Source organism: Rhineura floridana, chromosome 10, assembly GCF_030035675.1.
Source record: "Rhineura floridana isolate rRhiFlo1 chromosome 10, rRhiFlo1.hap2, whole genome shotgun sequence".
In the NCBI taxonomy this organism is placed as follows: domain Eukaryota; kingdom Metazoa; phylum Chordata; class Lepidosauria; order Squamata; family Rhineuridae; genus Rhineura; species Rhineura floridana.
This window is the reverse complement of record NC_084489.1, coordinates 89,919,128-89,933,678: the sequence shown is the minus strand read 5'-3', so window position 1 is coordinate 89,933,678 and position 14,551 is coordinate 89,919,128. Positions and strand designations below refer to the sequence as shown.

Genomic DNA, 14,551 nt, shown 5'->3' with positions numbered 1-14,551 from the left:
ATTTCACATATACGCTCATGGGGTCTGAACTGGCGGTGACCGACCAGGAGAGAGACCTGGGGGTTGTAGTGGACAGCACGATGAAAATGTCGACCCAGTGTGCGGCAGCTGTGAAAAAGGCAAATTCCATGCTAGCGATAATTAGGAAAGGTATTGAAAATAAAACAGCCGATATCATAATGCCGTTGTATAAATCTATGGTGCGGCCGCATTTGGAATACTGTGTACAGTTCTGGTCACCTCATCTCAAAAAGGATATTATAGAGTTGGAAAAGGTTCAGAAGAGGGCAACCAGAATGATCAAGGGGATGGAGCGACTCCCTTACGAGGAAAGGTTGCAGCATTTGGGGCTTTTTAGTTTAGAGAAAAGGCGGGTCAGAGGAGACATGATAGAAGTGTATAAAATTATGCATGGCATTGAGAAAGTGGATAGAGAAAAGTTCTTCTCCCTCTCTCATAATACTAGAACTCGTGGACATTCAAAGAAGCTGAATGTTGGAAGATTCAGGACAGACAAAAGGAAGTACTCCTTTACTCAGCGCATAGTTAAACTATGGAATTTGCTCCCACAAGATGCAGTAATGGCCACCAGCTTGGATGGCTTTAAAAGAAGATTAGACAAATTCATGGAGGACAGGGCTATCAATGGCTACTAGCCGTGATGGCTGTGCTGTGCCACCCTAGTCAGAGGCAGCATGCTTCTGAAAACCATTTGCCGGAAGCCTCAGGAGGGGAGAGTGTTCTTGCACTCGGGTCCTGCTTGCGGGCTTCCCCCAGGCACCTGGTTGGCCACTGTGAGAACAGGATGCTGGACTAGATGGGCCACTGGCCTGATCCAGCAGGCTCTTCTTATGTTCTTATGAAGGAGGTGTGAAAATTGGAGGGAGAAACATCAGTAATTTAAGATATGCAGACGATACCATACTACTAGCAGAAACCAGTAATGATTTGAAACGAATGCTGATGAAAGTTAAAGAGGAAAGCTCAAAAGCAGGACTACAGCTGAACATCAAAAAGACTAAAGTAATGACAACAGAAGATTTATGCAACTTTACAGTTGACAATGAGGACATTGAACTTGTCAAGGATTATCAATATCTTGGCACATTCATTAACCAAAATGGAGACAATTGTCAAGAAATCAGAAGAAGGCTAGGACTGGGGAGGGCAGCTGTGAGAGAACTAGGAAAGGTCCTCAAATGCAAAGATGTATCACTGAACACCAAAGTCAGGATCATTCAGACCATGGTATTTCCAATTTCTATGTATGGATGTGAAAGTTGGACAGTGAAAAAAGCGGGTAAGAGAAAAATCAACTCATTTGAAATGTTGAATTTGAAATGCTGGAGGAGAGCTTTGCAGATACCATGGACTGCGAAAAAGACAAATTGGGTGTTATAACAGGTTAAACCAGAACGATCACTAGAAGCTAAAATGATGAAACTGAGGTTATCATACTTTGGACACATAATGAGAAGACATGATTCATTAGAAAAGATAATAATGCTTGGAAAAACAGAAGGAAGTAGAAAAAGAGGAAGGCCAAACAAGAGATGGATTGATTCCATAAAGGAAGCCACAGACCTGAACTTACAAGGTCTGAACAGGGTGACTCATGACAGATGCTCTTGGAGGTCACTGATTCATAGGGTCGCCATAAGTCGTAGTCAACTTGGAGGCACATAACAACAACAAAATACACTATATATGTATAGATATCCTCCTGCTGGGAGGAAGGGCAGGATATAAATCAAATAATAAAACAATAAGGCATTACTGCTCTGTTCTGTTTTTATTGTTAATGTGTATAAACTGTTTTATTTTGTGATGAATATTTATATTTTGGTTTTAATATGTTATGTAAGCTAGTCAGAGATCATTATTATTATTAATGAAAAAAATGGAAATGGCCTGCCTTCAAGTCAATCCCGACTTATGGCGTCCTTATGAATAGGGTTTTCATGGTGAGCGGTATTCAGAGGGGGTTTCCCATTGCCTCCCTCTATGGCTGAGAGGCAGTGACTGGCCCAAGTGAGCTTCATGGCTATGTGGGGATTCGAACCCTGGTCTCCCAGGTCATAGTGCAACACCTTAGCCACTACACCACACTGGCTCTCGTTAATTAATAATTATTAATAATTAATTAATTAATAATAGTATTAAAATCTCTCCCTACTATGATTTTTTTTTCTAGGTACAGGATGATTCTTCTATCAAGGAGCATTTAAATATGTGATGTCCCTACCCGTAGTTCAGAAAGGCCTGGCACATTTTGAAATGAAATTGGGAAGGTGCAGGAAGACATCTAAGGCTGCAACCCCAGCTACGTCCATTCAGGCAGAATTATTGTTGAATACAATCGGGCTTACTCCCAGGTTAGTGAGGTTCGGATTGCAGCCTTCATGTGACAAACATTCCCCAGGCATGCTTTTGCCTCAAGCTGACCCCTGGACATCCTGCTGGACCCCAGCAGCTGCTGATTACTGTGCTGTCGCCAAAGTCTAGCAAGACCCGGCCATCTCGAAGAAGAGGGAAGAGTTCGTTGTGGGCAGCGCTGCTTACCTTCATCCTGAGGACGCTGAACCCAAGCTTCCAGGTGGCCCCGCTCTTCGCTTCTTTCAGACATCCTAGCAGTGGCGGCTGCATCTTTTGGACAGCTCGGTGGGTCACGGATGGAGAAGTCGTCTGCTAGAGCTTCAGCAGAAGTATTTATTTATTTATTTTATATCCCACCCTTCCTCCCAGTAGGCGCCCTGGACAGCAAACAAAAACACTAAAAAACCTCTAAAACATCTTAAAAACAGACTTTAAAATATATAAAAACAACACATATTTATAAACATCTTTTTAAGAAAAGCTGTAAAAACATCTTAAAAAGAAATTCCAACACAGGCGCAGACTGGGATTAGGTCTCTACTTGAAAGGCTAGTAAGGAGTAAGTAAGTATGGTATCCTCATCAAGCCCAGGAATCGGATCCTCACAGGGCATGGGAAGTCACATCATGGCTTCTGGCGGGTTCTCATATACAGGCAAATGCAGGACCCACGAAGCTGAAGTAAGGGCCTAGACCTCCCTCTCGCCCAAAATAACCCCCCTCCAATATGAAGCCCCCGTCTGGAAGAACCCTCAGAGGCACATTTCTTGGGGTCGTTACTATAAGGGACCTCCCTCAGGCCCTTCTCCACTCCACCCCTCCTGCCACAATTTATTTGTGTTTACCATTATCTTCACACTGGCTTTTCCTAAAAGATGATGGGCATTAATGGTAGGATGAAGGGAAGATGGAACAACCGTCTTCAAGGGTAGACTCTCCAGCTTCCCCTGCCCCAGACCCCTAAGACAAGGGCCAGGGACCAGAACAAACCTGGTGTCTACCTCAGCCTCACGTACCTGTGGAACATGAACCAGCAATCCCTGCCTTGGATCCCACGGGTATCACGCCGCCTGGACTTTCGGTGCCAGCAGGAGGGATGTTGGCACGGAGCTGCTGGCTTGTGGCAATATCCTTCAAGCAACTCTCCAGGCCATGGAGTGGAGAAGCCAATGGTGTTTGGTCGCCCCTGTCAATAAGCTCAGGCTGCTGAGTGGAAGGAAGTCGCCGGACCTCCTCGGACGGACGGCAAATCAACAGATCCTTCCTCCTCCTGGAGTCCATCCCCTTTGGCCCCCTGGCTTCATCCACCTCAGATCCTGGGACCGTATCTAGGAGGAACGAAAAAAACACTCAGCCTGAACCTACCAAGGGTTGGAGCGCTTCACTGCACTGCTCTTAGCTGCGATCCCAACTCCACTTACTGGAACGTAAGCTCCACTGAATTCAATAGGACTTCCTTCCGAGTAGACATAGAACCATAGAATAGTAGAATTGGAAGGGGTCTATAAGGCCATCCAGTCCAACCCCCTGCTCAACGCAGGAATCCAAATCAAAGCATTCCCGACAGATGGCTGTCCAGCTGCCTCTTGAAGGCCTCCAGTGTCGGACAGCCCACTACCTCTCTAGGTCATTGGTCCCATTGTCGTATGGCTCTAACAGTTTGGAAGTTTTTCCTGATGTCCAGTCGAAATCTGGCTTCCTGCAATTTGAGCCCCTTATTCCGTGTCCTGTACTCTGGGACGATTGAGAAGAGATCTTGGCCCTCCTCTGTGTGGCAACCTTTCATGTACTTTTATGTATTTTAATTGTATTTTATGTATTTTAAATTTATTTATTTATTTGATAGTCATGCTTATATAAATACTTTCATAGAATCACAGAATAGTAGAGTTGGAAGGGGCCTATAAGGCCATCAAGTCCAACCCCCTGCTCAACGCACGAATCCAAATCAAAGCATTCCCGACAGATGGCTGTCCAGCTGCCTCTTGAATGCCTCCAGTGTCGGAGAGCCCACTACCTCTCTAGGTCATTGGTTCCATTGTCATATGGCTCTAACAGTTAGGAAGTTTTTCCTGATGTCCAGTCGAAATCTGGCTTCCTGCAATTTGAGCCCCTTATTCCGTGTCCTGCACTCTGGGACGATCGAGAAGAGATCCCGGCCCTCTCCTATGTGACAACCTTTCATGTACATGAAGAATCCTATGATTAGGATGGCGCCGTAGCAGCACAATTATTTCTCTTATAGCCCTTCCCTGGAGATATGAGAGAATGTTTCCAGACCAAGACTGACACCCATTCCAGAATATTCTGTGGGGAGACTCATGGGGAACACCTTGGTCTTCTCTTGCCTGCTCTTCAGGATGTCTCCTCTTCAGACATCAACCCCATCTAGGGCTGCCGTGCTGGGTGGGGCTGGAGGGAGTTCTAGCCCAAAACATCTGGAGGTCATTCCAATTCTCTGTGCTTAGGGGACTGGATTGCACACAGAATTCGTTTTCCTTTTGCGCTAGCTCTCGTCTCTTTTATGGAGCCCTAGAGTGCGTTTGGTTGTAAAAAAGTGGATTCCATGACTTTAGCGTTTACATTTTTTTTCCCAGAGAGCCAAAGAAGTTATTGGATGACTAATAGACAAAGTCAGGATCATTCAGACCATGGTATTCCCAATCTCTATATATGGATGTGAAAGTTGGACCGTGAAAAAAGCGGATAAGAGAAAAATCAACTCATTTGAAATGTGGTGCTGGAGGAGAGCTTTGCGCATACCATGGACTGCGAAAAAGACAAGTAATTGGGTGTTAGAACAAATTAAACCAGAACTGTCACTAGAAGCTAAAATGATGAAATTGAGGTTCTCATACTTTGCACACATAATGAGAAGATGTGATTCACTAGAAAAGACAACAATGCTGGGGAAAACAGAAGGGAGTAGAAAAAGAGGAAGGCCAAACAAGAGATGGATTGATTCCATAAAGGAAGCCACAGACCTGAACTTACAAGATCTGAACAGGGTGGTTCACGGCAGATGCTCTTGGAGGGCCCTGATCCATAGGGTCGCCATAAGTCGTAGTCGACTTGAAGGTACAGAACAACAACAACAGACAAATAAAAACAGGAGTCTGCTGCCCCCTGAAACGGCCAATGCCGACTCCCTCTGAGTCCAACCTGGCTTTCAGGCCCCAGATCACATATCACACCACACACACGTGTACATGGTAGATTCCTATGTATCGTCTTAGCTCCTGATGCCCACCTTGGCCACAGTCGCTGCTGGGGCTCTGCCGGTCTCTCTCCGTTTCGCTGCAGCTGGAGGAAGAGGAGGAGGAGGAGGAGACATTTGGCGTCTGAAGGTAACTTGGCCTTTGCATGGGGATCTCCTTCAGGCAGTTCATCAGTCTGTGGAGGGGGGACATTTCCATACCAGCTTGCGGGGCAACGGAGCCAGAGGTGCTCACAGGACATGGTGGGACGTTGCTTGTGGGACCACCTGGCAGAAAGACAAGGCAGCCACAGAGGAACACAGGCAGCTGGCTTATTCTCATTCAAGGCCAGTGGTCCATGTAGCTCAGAATTGCCTACACAGACTGGTGGTAGGTCTCCAGGGTCTCAGGCAAGGGATCTTTTCCCAGCCCTACTTGGAGATGCCACTGGGTGTTGAACCTGGGACCTTCTGCATGCCAAGCAGTTGCTCTGCCACTGAGCTACAAGCCCTTCCCCTAAAATACCTCGTGGCTCCTCCTCTGACATGCAAATTCCCCACTGACAAGGGACCTTGTGGATTCTCAAAAGTGCCACAAGTCCAAAGATCTGTGGCTATACGGCTACGTTGAATGGCCCCAGCTATGGGCTCCCAGTCAAAAGCAGATGGGTGAGTTGGTCCTTCAGATATCGTCTCAACTTTGGCAACCTTTTAAAAATGTGTCTATAAATTTGTGTATTTGTTTTTAATGTTTTTAATTGTTTCAAACCGCCCAGAGAGCTTTGGCTATGGGGTGGTATACAAATGCAATAAATAAACAAATAAAATAAACCTGTCGCTGTTTCCTGCACCTTGCAATACTGAACTTGTTTTGGGGGTCTTTTGGTGCCGCAGGGCTACTGTACTACAACCACCTTCTACTTTCTTCCCAAATGCTTTCATTCAGTTATCAATTTAAGGGTGCCACCAGACTGCCACTATTTTGCAGGAGGGATGCAAGCGCATAACAGATATAGGGCAATGAAAGTGGATTGAAGTGTTTTGTCACCCTAGTGCAAGAAATCCACTTACTTTTCTTTTCTTTTTAAAAGGATTTTTGCATTTAGAAAAAAGATGGGGAAAATGCAAAATGAGAAGTGTGGGATGAAGGAACGATTAACACAAAGATGTGTGAAAACCTGGTGAACAAACCAAGGTGAATGCTGCTCCTCATCTAACCTCCCCACAAACAAATCAGAAGAAATGCTCAATAAAGACTGAGCAGAGTCTAACCTCCACATAAGCTGGGGGGGGGATCGGATTAATGCTTAAAATTAATGTTTTAAAAAAGGTTTATTTATATGTATTTATTTGAGAGATATGCAGTCACCCTTCGCTCAAGAGTTCCAGAGCAGCAAACACAACAACATTAAGATCACAATTGTCAATAAAAATGAAAAGCAAAATAACCAGATCAGTTTCATAAGTTTCATAACAATTGCAAATAAAACAGGCTGCAGAACAAAAAATAAAAAATATCAGTAGGCACTTCATCCTTCCCTGGGCAAAGAGGTGAGTCTTTAGCCAATTCATGGAGGATAAGGCCATCAGTGGCTACTGGCCACAGTATCTATGCTGTACTTCTGAATACCGGTTGATGGGAATTACAGTGGGGGAGAGTGCTTTGGCACTCGGATTATTCTTGCAGGGTTCCCATTGGGGCCTTTGGTTGGCACTATAGGGACAGGATGCAGGACTGGTGTGCAGGGGTCTGCCTGATCCCGCAGGGCTCTGCTTATGGAGAAATCTGGAGTGGTTAGGACGGGCGATAGATAGATGAACCACATCAAGTTCCCACCGGTGTTCATCTCAGCCCCACCGACGCCTCTCCACTCCTTCTTACCTCCTGCCCACAGCCTCTGCGGTGATGTCTCTGTCCTCCTCAGCGCCGGGATGGAGAAGTGGCTTGCTGCAGCAGCAGAGTCTGGACAGGAATCCCCACTCACAGGAATCTCTTCCAAGCACTTCTGCAGGCCTTGGAGGGGTGGGATCTCCAAGGGACTTGCTCCTGTTCGAAAAAGGTGCTTTTCAGCTGGAGACCAGATAAGATCAATCATCAACAGATTGTACACAAGCACAAAAAAAATCCTGCATTTGGAGTAAACTGATACAAAATCATAGAATAGTAGAGTTGGAAGGGGCCTATAAGGCCATCAAGTCCAATCATTTGTAAGCTGCTCCTTTTTGGAGGACTTTGAATTTGTGCCCAACTGTTTTTCTTTCAGTCAAAAGCCAAAAAAGAGACAAAAGAAGAGTGTTACTCTAGCACAACGAGAGGGGATGGAGACTCCACCGGGTTTGTTTAAACTAAGGGTGAGAAGCCTCTAGCCCTCAGGCCAAACTTGGCCTTCCAGGCCTCTCCAAGGGAGAGGGGCTTCTCAGTGGTGGCCCCCAAATTATGGAATGATCTTCCTGACGAGAAAACCCCACTAAAAGCACTTTAAAGCATATTAAAACATAAGATCTTAAAAAAAAATCTTTAAAAACACCTTAAAAAGCAATTCCAGCACAGACACAGACTGGAATAAGGTCTCTACTTAAAAGGTCTCTACTTTGTTGAAAGAGGAAGGTCTTCAACAGGCACCGAAAAGATAACAGAGATGGCGCCTGTCTAATATTTAAGGGGAGGGAATTCCACAGGGAAAAGGTCCGTTTCCTATATTGTGCAGAATGGACCTCCTGATAACACGGTATCTGCAGGAAGCCCTCGTCTGCAGAGCGCAGTGATCGACTGGGTATATAAGGGATGAGACGGTCTTTTAGGTATCCTGGTCCCAAGCTGTGTAGAGCTTTGTACACCAAAACCAGAAACTTGCGGGGGGGGGGGCAAAAGCAGTGGCGGCTGGTGGCTCCGTGACAGTGGAGCAGCACCTTGGAGAACTCCTTGAAAGTTTGGACTACAAAACCCGGAGCGGATTCCACTGCCCCACTGACACGGAGCTAGCAGCCATCGCTGCCTGAACGGTTGTTCTTGAGGGAATATGGCTCTCGGGCTGGAAAATAGTTCTGCACTCCTGATGTAGCTGCAAATATTTAACCAACTTGGGTTGTTTTGCTTTTTTGCCTTTACTTCCACCATGAATCAAGTTGTGGAGAGATGACTTTATTTATTTATTTATTTGTTTCATTTATAAACCGCCCATAGCGAATGGCTCTCTGGGCGGTGTACAAAAAGGTTAAAATACAGAATATCACAATAAAATCAACCTACCAACAGTAAACATAAGCAGCAAACAAAAAAATAAAAGATTTAAAGTTATAACATTAAACGCTTAAAATGCCTGGGAGCATAGCCAGGTCTTAACCTGGCGCCAAAAAGATAGAAGCGTCGGCGCCAGGCGTACTTCTTCGGGGAGGCTGTTCCACAGTTCGGGGGCCACTACAGAAAAGGCCCTAGATCGAGTAACTGTCCTCCGGGCTTCTCAATGGGTTGGTACCCGGAGGAGGGCCTTAGATGCTGAGCGAAGTGACCGGGTCGGTTCATAGCGGGAGAGGCGTTCCACAAGATATTGCGGTCCCACGCCGTGTAAGGCTTTATAGGAGCGCCAAGGAACTTCGATCTGCCTGTCTTGGGTTTCCAGAGGTTCTTGGCTCTCTGGACGCCCTCCTGCAAAGCCAGACCTGCAAGCCTCGTCTTACCTTCCTCCTTCCCTGACCTTTCTCCCCTCTCTGGCTTGCAATGTCCATCAGAAGAGCTGCCAGCAGGGGAGCGGAATGCTGGCCAAAAGACGGGGCTGGTTGTGATGCCAGGAAGGTCCTTCAAACGGCTTTCCAGTCCTTGCAAGGGGGTGCTGTTTCGGCTGAGACCTATGGTAACACAGCAAGGAAAGAGGTCCATCAGGGCATCTTCTGGGCCCTCTCTCCCTTCCAACACCCTCAAATATCTGTTCTGAGCTGTGCTTGATTTTTAAAAAGAGAGCAGGCAACAGTCATATTTCTGGGATTACAGACCAAGCCCAAGAGGTTTATAGATGCTAAAGCAGCACCTCTCTTTTATCCATGGGGGGTACATCTATAGGAGCATGAAAACTTGCGATTCCCCCTCCTCCATTCTCTCACCTTGTAGCGACAGGATCCTGTTAAAAATTATACCTTGAAATTAATGCCCTGAAGATGCACACCATGCCGGATAGCAATAAATGTCGGTTGCAATTCCACGTGCACCCTCCAGTGGAACAGCAATGATTTCTTCGCTCAAGGAGCTGCCCTTCTGGAAGCAGCTCAGCTCTACTCTCACCTTCCTCCTTCCGGGTCCACCTCGCTGGTTCCGGTGTCCACCTGTGCAGTCCGTCTGGAGAGCTGCTGATGGAGGAACTGACAGCTGGCGAAGCGGGCCGGCTCAGTGTGTTCCGAGGTAACTCCTTCAAGCACCTCTCCAGGCCTTGCAAAGATGTGCTGTTCCGGCTAAGTCCTACCAAAACAGGGCATGCAAAACTGTTTACCAAACCATTTTTACCATCCTGTTGTTGCTGCTGCTGCTGTTGTTAATAATATTAAAATAATTTATATTCTACCTTTCATTTCAAGAAGGAACGCCATGGCAGTTCACAAAGAAATAAAAGTCAACAGCAAAATAACAGGAATAAAACCAAATTATAAAAATAAAGCCACCTGAATTAAATACACAGCAAAACAACCAGATTAAACATCTATCTTATTATACAATAAAAAGGCAAGCTGTCGCGCCGTCATGATGTCACGGAGCATGATATTAGGGGCAGGGCACAGCGGCAAAGATGGATGACCAGGTGGGCTATGCGGCAGCAGCGCAGCCTTGGTGGGAAGCCAGTGGCAGCAACGTCGCAACAGCCAAGGCAAGAGGGGGCTGGCAGTTCGTGAGAACCGATGTGTCTTTGTGTTTGGGAGTGCCGGGGTGTGTGTGTGTGTCTGTGTGTGTGCTAAGAGAGAGAGAGTTCCTCTCTGTGTGTTCATGTGTGTTTGGGAGTCTCTAGTGTGTGTGCATATGTGTTTGGGGTGCCTGGTGTGTGTTTGGGGGTGGGGGGGTGGCGAGCGAAGTGAGCAGGAGGGCTCTGCGCCCCTAGTAATTGAAATATATAATAAAAACGCCCATTAAAACAGCATAACAGTTAACACAGTTAAAAACATTTAAAACAACAAATCAAAGCAGGAGATTCAAGCGAGGCGATCAGGGAAATGTTTGCCTAAACCGGTGTGTCTCCGAGAGCCTATCCTTGTGTCACAGGCCTGCGCAGAACAGGCTAGCCTGATCATCACGTCCCTATACCCTGCAGAAGGAAGCAGAAGGGAGATTGTCATGAGCTTCATTATGGGATGTGGGACAGTGTGGATTTTATCAGAGCGCCGTTTCCTTGGAAACTGTCTGTGGAGGCCTCAGGGATGTGATGCTGTTATGATTCACACCTAGCCTCCGCATGGAGTCTTGGAGAGGAGAACATGCCTTTGATGACGAATGGAGTCAGTGAGCTAGACAATTACGGGTGGTGGAGCAGGACAAGATATTTTTCTTGAACTGATTGTGTGTGTGTGTCTGCATGTGCGCCTGCCTGCCTGCCATTAAGATGGAATATACAATAGCTGACTATGGACTTTTGAACTTTTACTGATTCTTATTATTTTTATAAATCCCGTCACTAATGAAAGAACATCTATTTTTATTAAACAGTCAGAGAGGATAACCAGAAGAATCTTGAACCTCGTTCTCTCCAGGTGCGCTCTGCAAACAGCCAACCTAACAGGGTTAGATTTGTATTGCTTTGGGGATGTTTGAGGTACCCCTACTTTGTCTGGGGCCTCTCAGGCTCTAGCATAAAGGTTTGCCACCGATGTAGGAGGTCTAACCTCTGACAGGTAAAAGCTACATTCACTGTTCCACCCCCTTTTGCCTCTGGCCCCTTCCACAACATGCAAGTGGCCCTCAGATGCTTGCCCAGAAGGGAATGCGGTCCCCAGGCTGAGTGAGGTTCCCCACCCCAGGAACAGAGCTAGGCTTACACTCTTGCCTGCCTTCCCCACACTGCAATGAAACCAACCCAGTCCTTAGTTTGGCAGACCAGAGGCAAAATGGCATTAAGGCATGACTGCATATCATGTGGATTATTATTTATTTATTTTATTTATTATTTGATTTATATCCCACCCTTCCTCCCAGAAGAAGCCCAGGGCGGCAAACAAAAGCACTGAAAACATTTTAAAACATCATAAAAGCAGACTTTAAAATACATTAAAACAAAACATCTTTAAAAACATTTTTAAAAAGCTTTCAAGACATCTTTTTAAACAAAGGTTAAAAACATATTGTTTAAAAAAAAAGGTTTAAAAAATCTTAAAAAGCAATTCCAACACAGAGGCAGCCTGGGATAAGGTCTCAACTTAAAAGGTTTATTGAAAGAGGAAGGCCTTCAATAGGATCAAAAAGATAACAGAGATGGCGCCTGTCTAATATTTAATATTATCATCATCAAATTTGTATCTTGTCACATGTCAGAAAACCTCTCGGCAGCTTACACCATATAAATGTTTTCTAAAACTATGTTTATCATTACTTGAATCATAGCACTGTCATAATAAAGACAGTGTGGCATAGCGGTTAGAGTGATGGGTTCAAATTCTCCACTCATCCATGCGGGTCACAGAGTGACCCTGGGCCAGTCACAGACTCTCTCAGCCTAACCTACCTCACAGGGTTGTTAGTGAAGATGAAAATGGGGGTGGAGAGGAGAACCATGTATGCCACCTTGAGCTCCTTGAAGGAAAGGTGGGATATAAATGCATTAATTGATTAATTAATTAGGCATTGGATCTATGGAATCTCCCAATAAAGCTATGAAAAGCTCTCTAATGTGGCAGTCTCATCATGCTGACTTGCCCCAAAAGATAGCTGCCACTATCGTAAAGGAAGAGATCTCTGTCTCACACACACACACCCCTCTCTATGGGCTCAGCCAGAGGACTGCAAAATGTGTGACACGCCCGCTATGTGCGTTCATTATTTTTCGGTCGTCCAAATGACGTCTCGCGCTGTTACGCATTTTCCCGGGTTAAATCCGCTCCTTGCAATACTGGCAAAAATGCGATTTGCTGTTTAAAATCGGGAATCATCCGCTGTGCCTTCAGGAGTTAGGATGCAATACCGCGGACTTTACAGATGATGGGCGGTTCTTGGGCGTTTCCCCTTGCCCCTTCTCCTCATTCCAGCCAATCACGTATCTGCACTTTTGCACATGTGTGAGAATAAGCCTGGGAAAATTGAACCAATCATTGCAATGTTGGGGTGTTGGGGGGGGTCTGCAACTGCTACGCAGATGCATTTTATTTTTTGCCAGCCTGCAAACTGGGTGGCCACTCTGGGTGAGATCTGCAATGCACAGCAAGCGAGAAGGGGGAGGGGGTCGGTTTCAGCCTGCCTCCGAAAGCCTTGTCAATTTCATTCTACTTGCTGGGGGGTTTGCTTCAAATCAGAAAAGCATACATTCATTTAAGTGTAATATCGCAAAGGCAAACAAGAAAAGGGCTTCTGGTCGGTTTCAAGCCTGCTCCCAAAAGCTTTGTCAATTTCATTCTCTGTGGGAAGGAAAGGGAGGAGGGGGGGTGACACATTTCTTGCTTTTCTGGAGAAATAAGTGCATTGCCAGCGTGTGTATCTCCTTAAATATCAATAAAGGCAGAAAAGCATACATTCCTTTAAGTGTAATATAGCAAATGCAAACAAGAAAAGGGCTTCTGGTCGGTTTCAAGCCTGCTCCAGAAAGCTTTGTCAATTTCATTCTCCCTGGGAAGGCAGGCCTGAAACCAACCAGCAGCCTTTCCTTCCAAGGGAGAACTCCTTTATAGCCATATTGTGCTTGGTTGCAAAGGGGGAGAGGAGCATACATAATTTTTTTGCTGACCAATTGGTTGATAGGGGAGGTTTTAGAGGCGGAGCTTGGAAAAAGCGAAGAGAATGTAGGAGTCTTAAGGCTGCGGGTGCGGGTGCAAAAAAGTGGTTTTTTTAATTGGGAAAGAGCGAACTAAAAGGCAAAGTGAGGACTATCAGATGACAAACCGAATATGGAAACCGTGGATTATCCCGCTCCGTTTGGATAAGCCCTCTGTCCTGTGCAAACACAATTCCTTAGTGGAGCAGGTGTTTTATGCCAGAGATGTGCATTTTGCTCCCAAACCTGCAGTCTGGCTCTCACCTTCCTCCTTCCTCCTCCATTTCCCTGCCTCTGGCGTCCGCATGTGGAGCCTGTCTGGGGAGCTGCTGAACGAGGAACTGACGGCCGGAGAAGAGGGCTGGCTGTGTGAGCTGAAAGGCAGGTCCTTCAGGCACCTCTCCAGGCCTTGCAGAGGGGTGCTGTTTCGGCCGAGGCCTGCAGAAACGGGGCAAACAAAGCACATCAAACTGCCTCCACCTTTCATCATCCTCAAAGGCTGGCAGTGGGCCCTGTTCCCATTAATTAAACCCCCAACTTCTAGGGGCCACGCTTCCCAAACTTACATCATGTTATTTAGTTATTTATTTATTATTTGATTTATATTCCGCCCTTCCTCCCAGCAGGAGCCCAGGGCGGCAAACAGAAGCGCTAAAAACACTTGAAAACATCATAGAAACAGACTTTAAAATACATTAAAACAAAACAATGTTAAAAACATTTTTTAAAAAGCTTTAAAAACATCTTTTAAAAAAGGGTTAAAAACATTATTTAAAAAAACATATTAAGTAACACAGACGCAGACTGGGACAGGTCTCAAAAGTCATGCTGAAAGAGGAAAGTCTTCAAAAGGTGCTGAAAAGATAGCAGAGATGTTATGTTAATGAAAGCTTGACAGCTGGTATAGCCCAGTGGGGAGGACAGCCTGGCTGGGAGTCCAGAGTCTGTGAGTTCAAATCCCCACTCGTGTCTCCTGGGTGTCAAGGGCCAGCTAAAGATCACCCCCACAGGGAGTGGCTCAGGGGTTACATGCCCTGCCCCCTGTG

The 14,551-nt window shown here is 45.9% G+C and overlaps 1 protein-coding gene across 8 annotated transcripts in view; it reads right to left on the bottom strand.

Moving 5' to 3' along the window:
* The window catches only part of LOC133365522 (uncharacterized), a 72,811-nt gene that overhangs the window by 13,672 nt on the left and 44,588 nt on the right, over positions 1-14,551 (bottom strand). For 6 of the 8 annotated variants that reach the window (XM_061587508.1, XM_061587512.1, XM_061587514.1 and 3 more), the window contains 7 exons: positions 13,770-13,943; positions 9,848-10,021; positions 9,250-9,417; positions 7,454-7,642; positions 5,626-5,859; positions 3,392-3,703; positions 2,563-2,694 (listed from right to left, as the gene is read on the bottom strand). In XM_061587508.1, the coding sequence (XP_061443492.1) occupies positions 2,563-2,694; positions 3,392-3,703; positions 5,626-5,859; positions 7,454-7,642; positions 9,250-9,417; positions 9,848-10,021; positions 13,770-13,943 (1,383 nt within the window). The remainder of the gene's footprint in view (positions 1-2,562; positions 2,695-3,391; positions 3,704-5,625; positions 5,860-7,453; positions 7,643-9,249; positions 9,418-9,847; positions 10,022-13,769; positions 13,944-14,551) is intronic. The other 2 variants (XM_061587511.1, XM_061587515.1) reach the window with 2 other exon arrangements.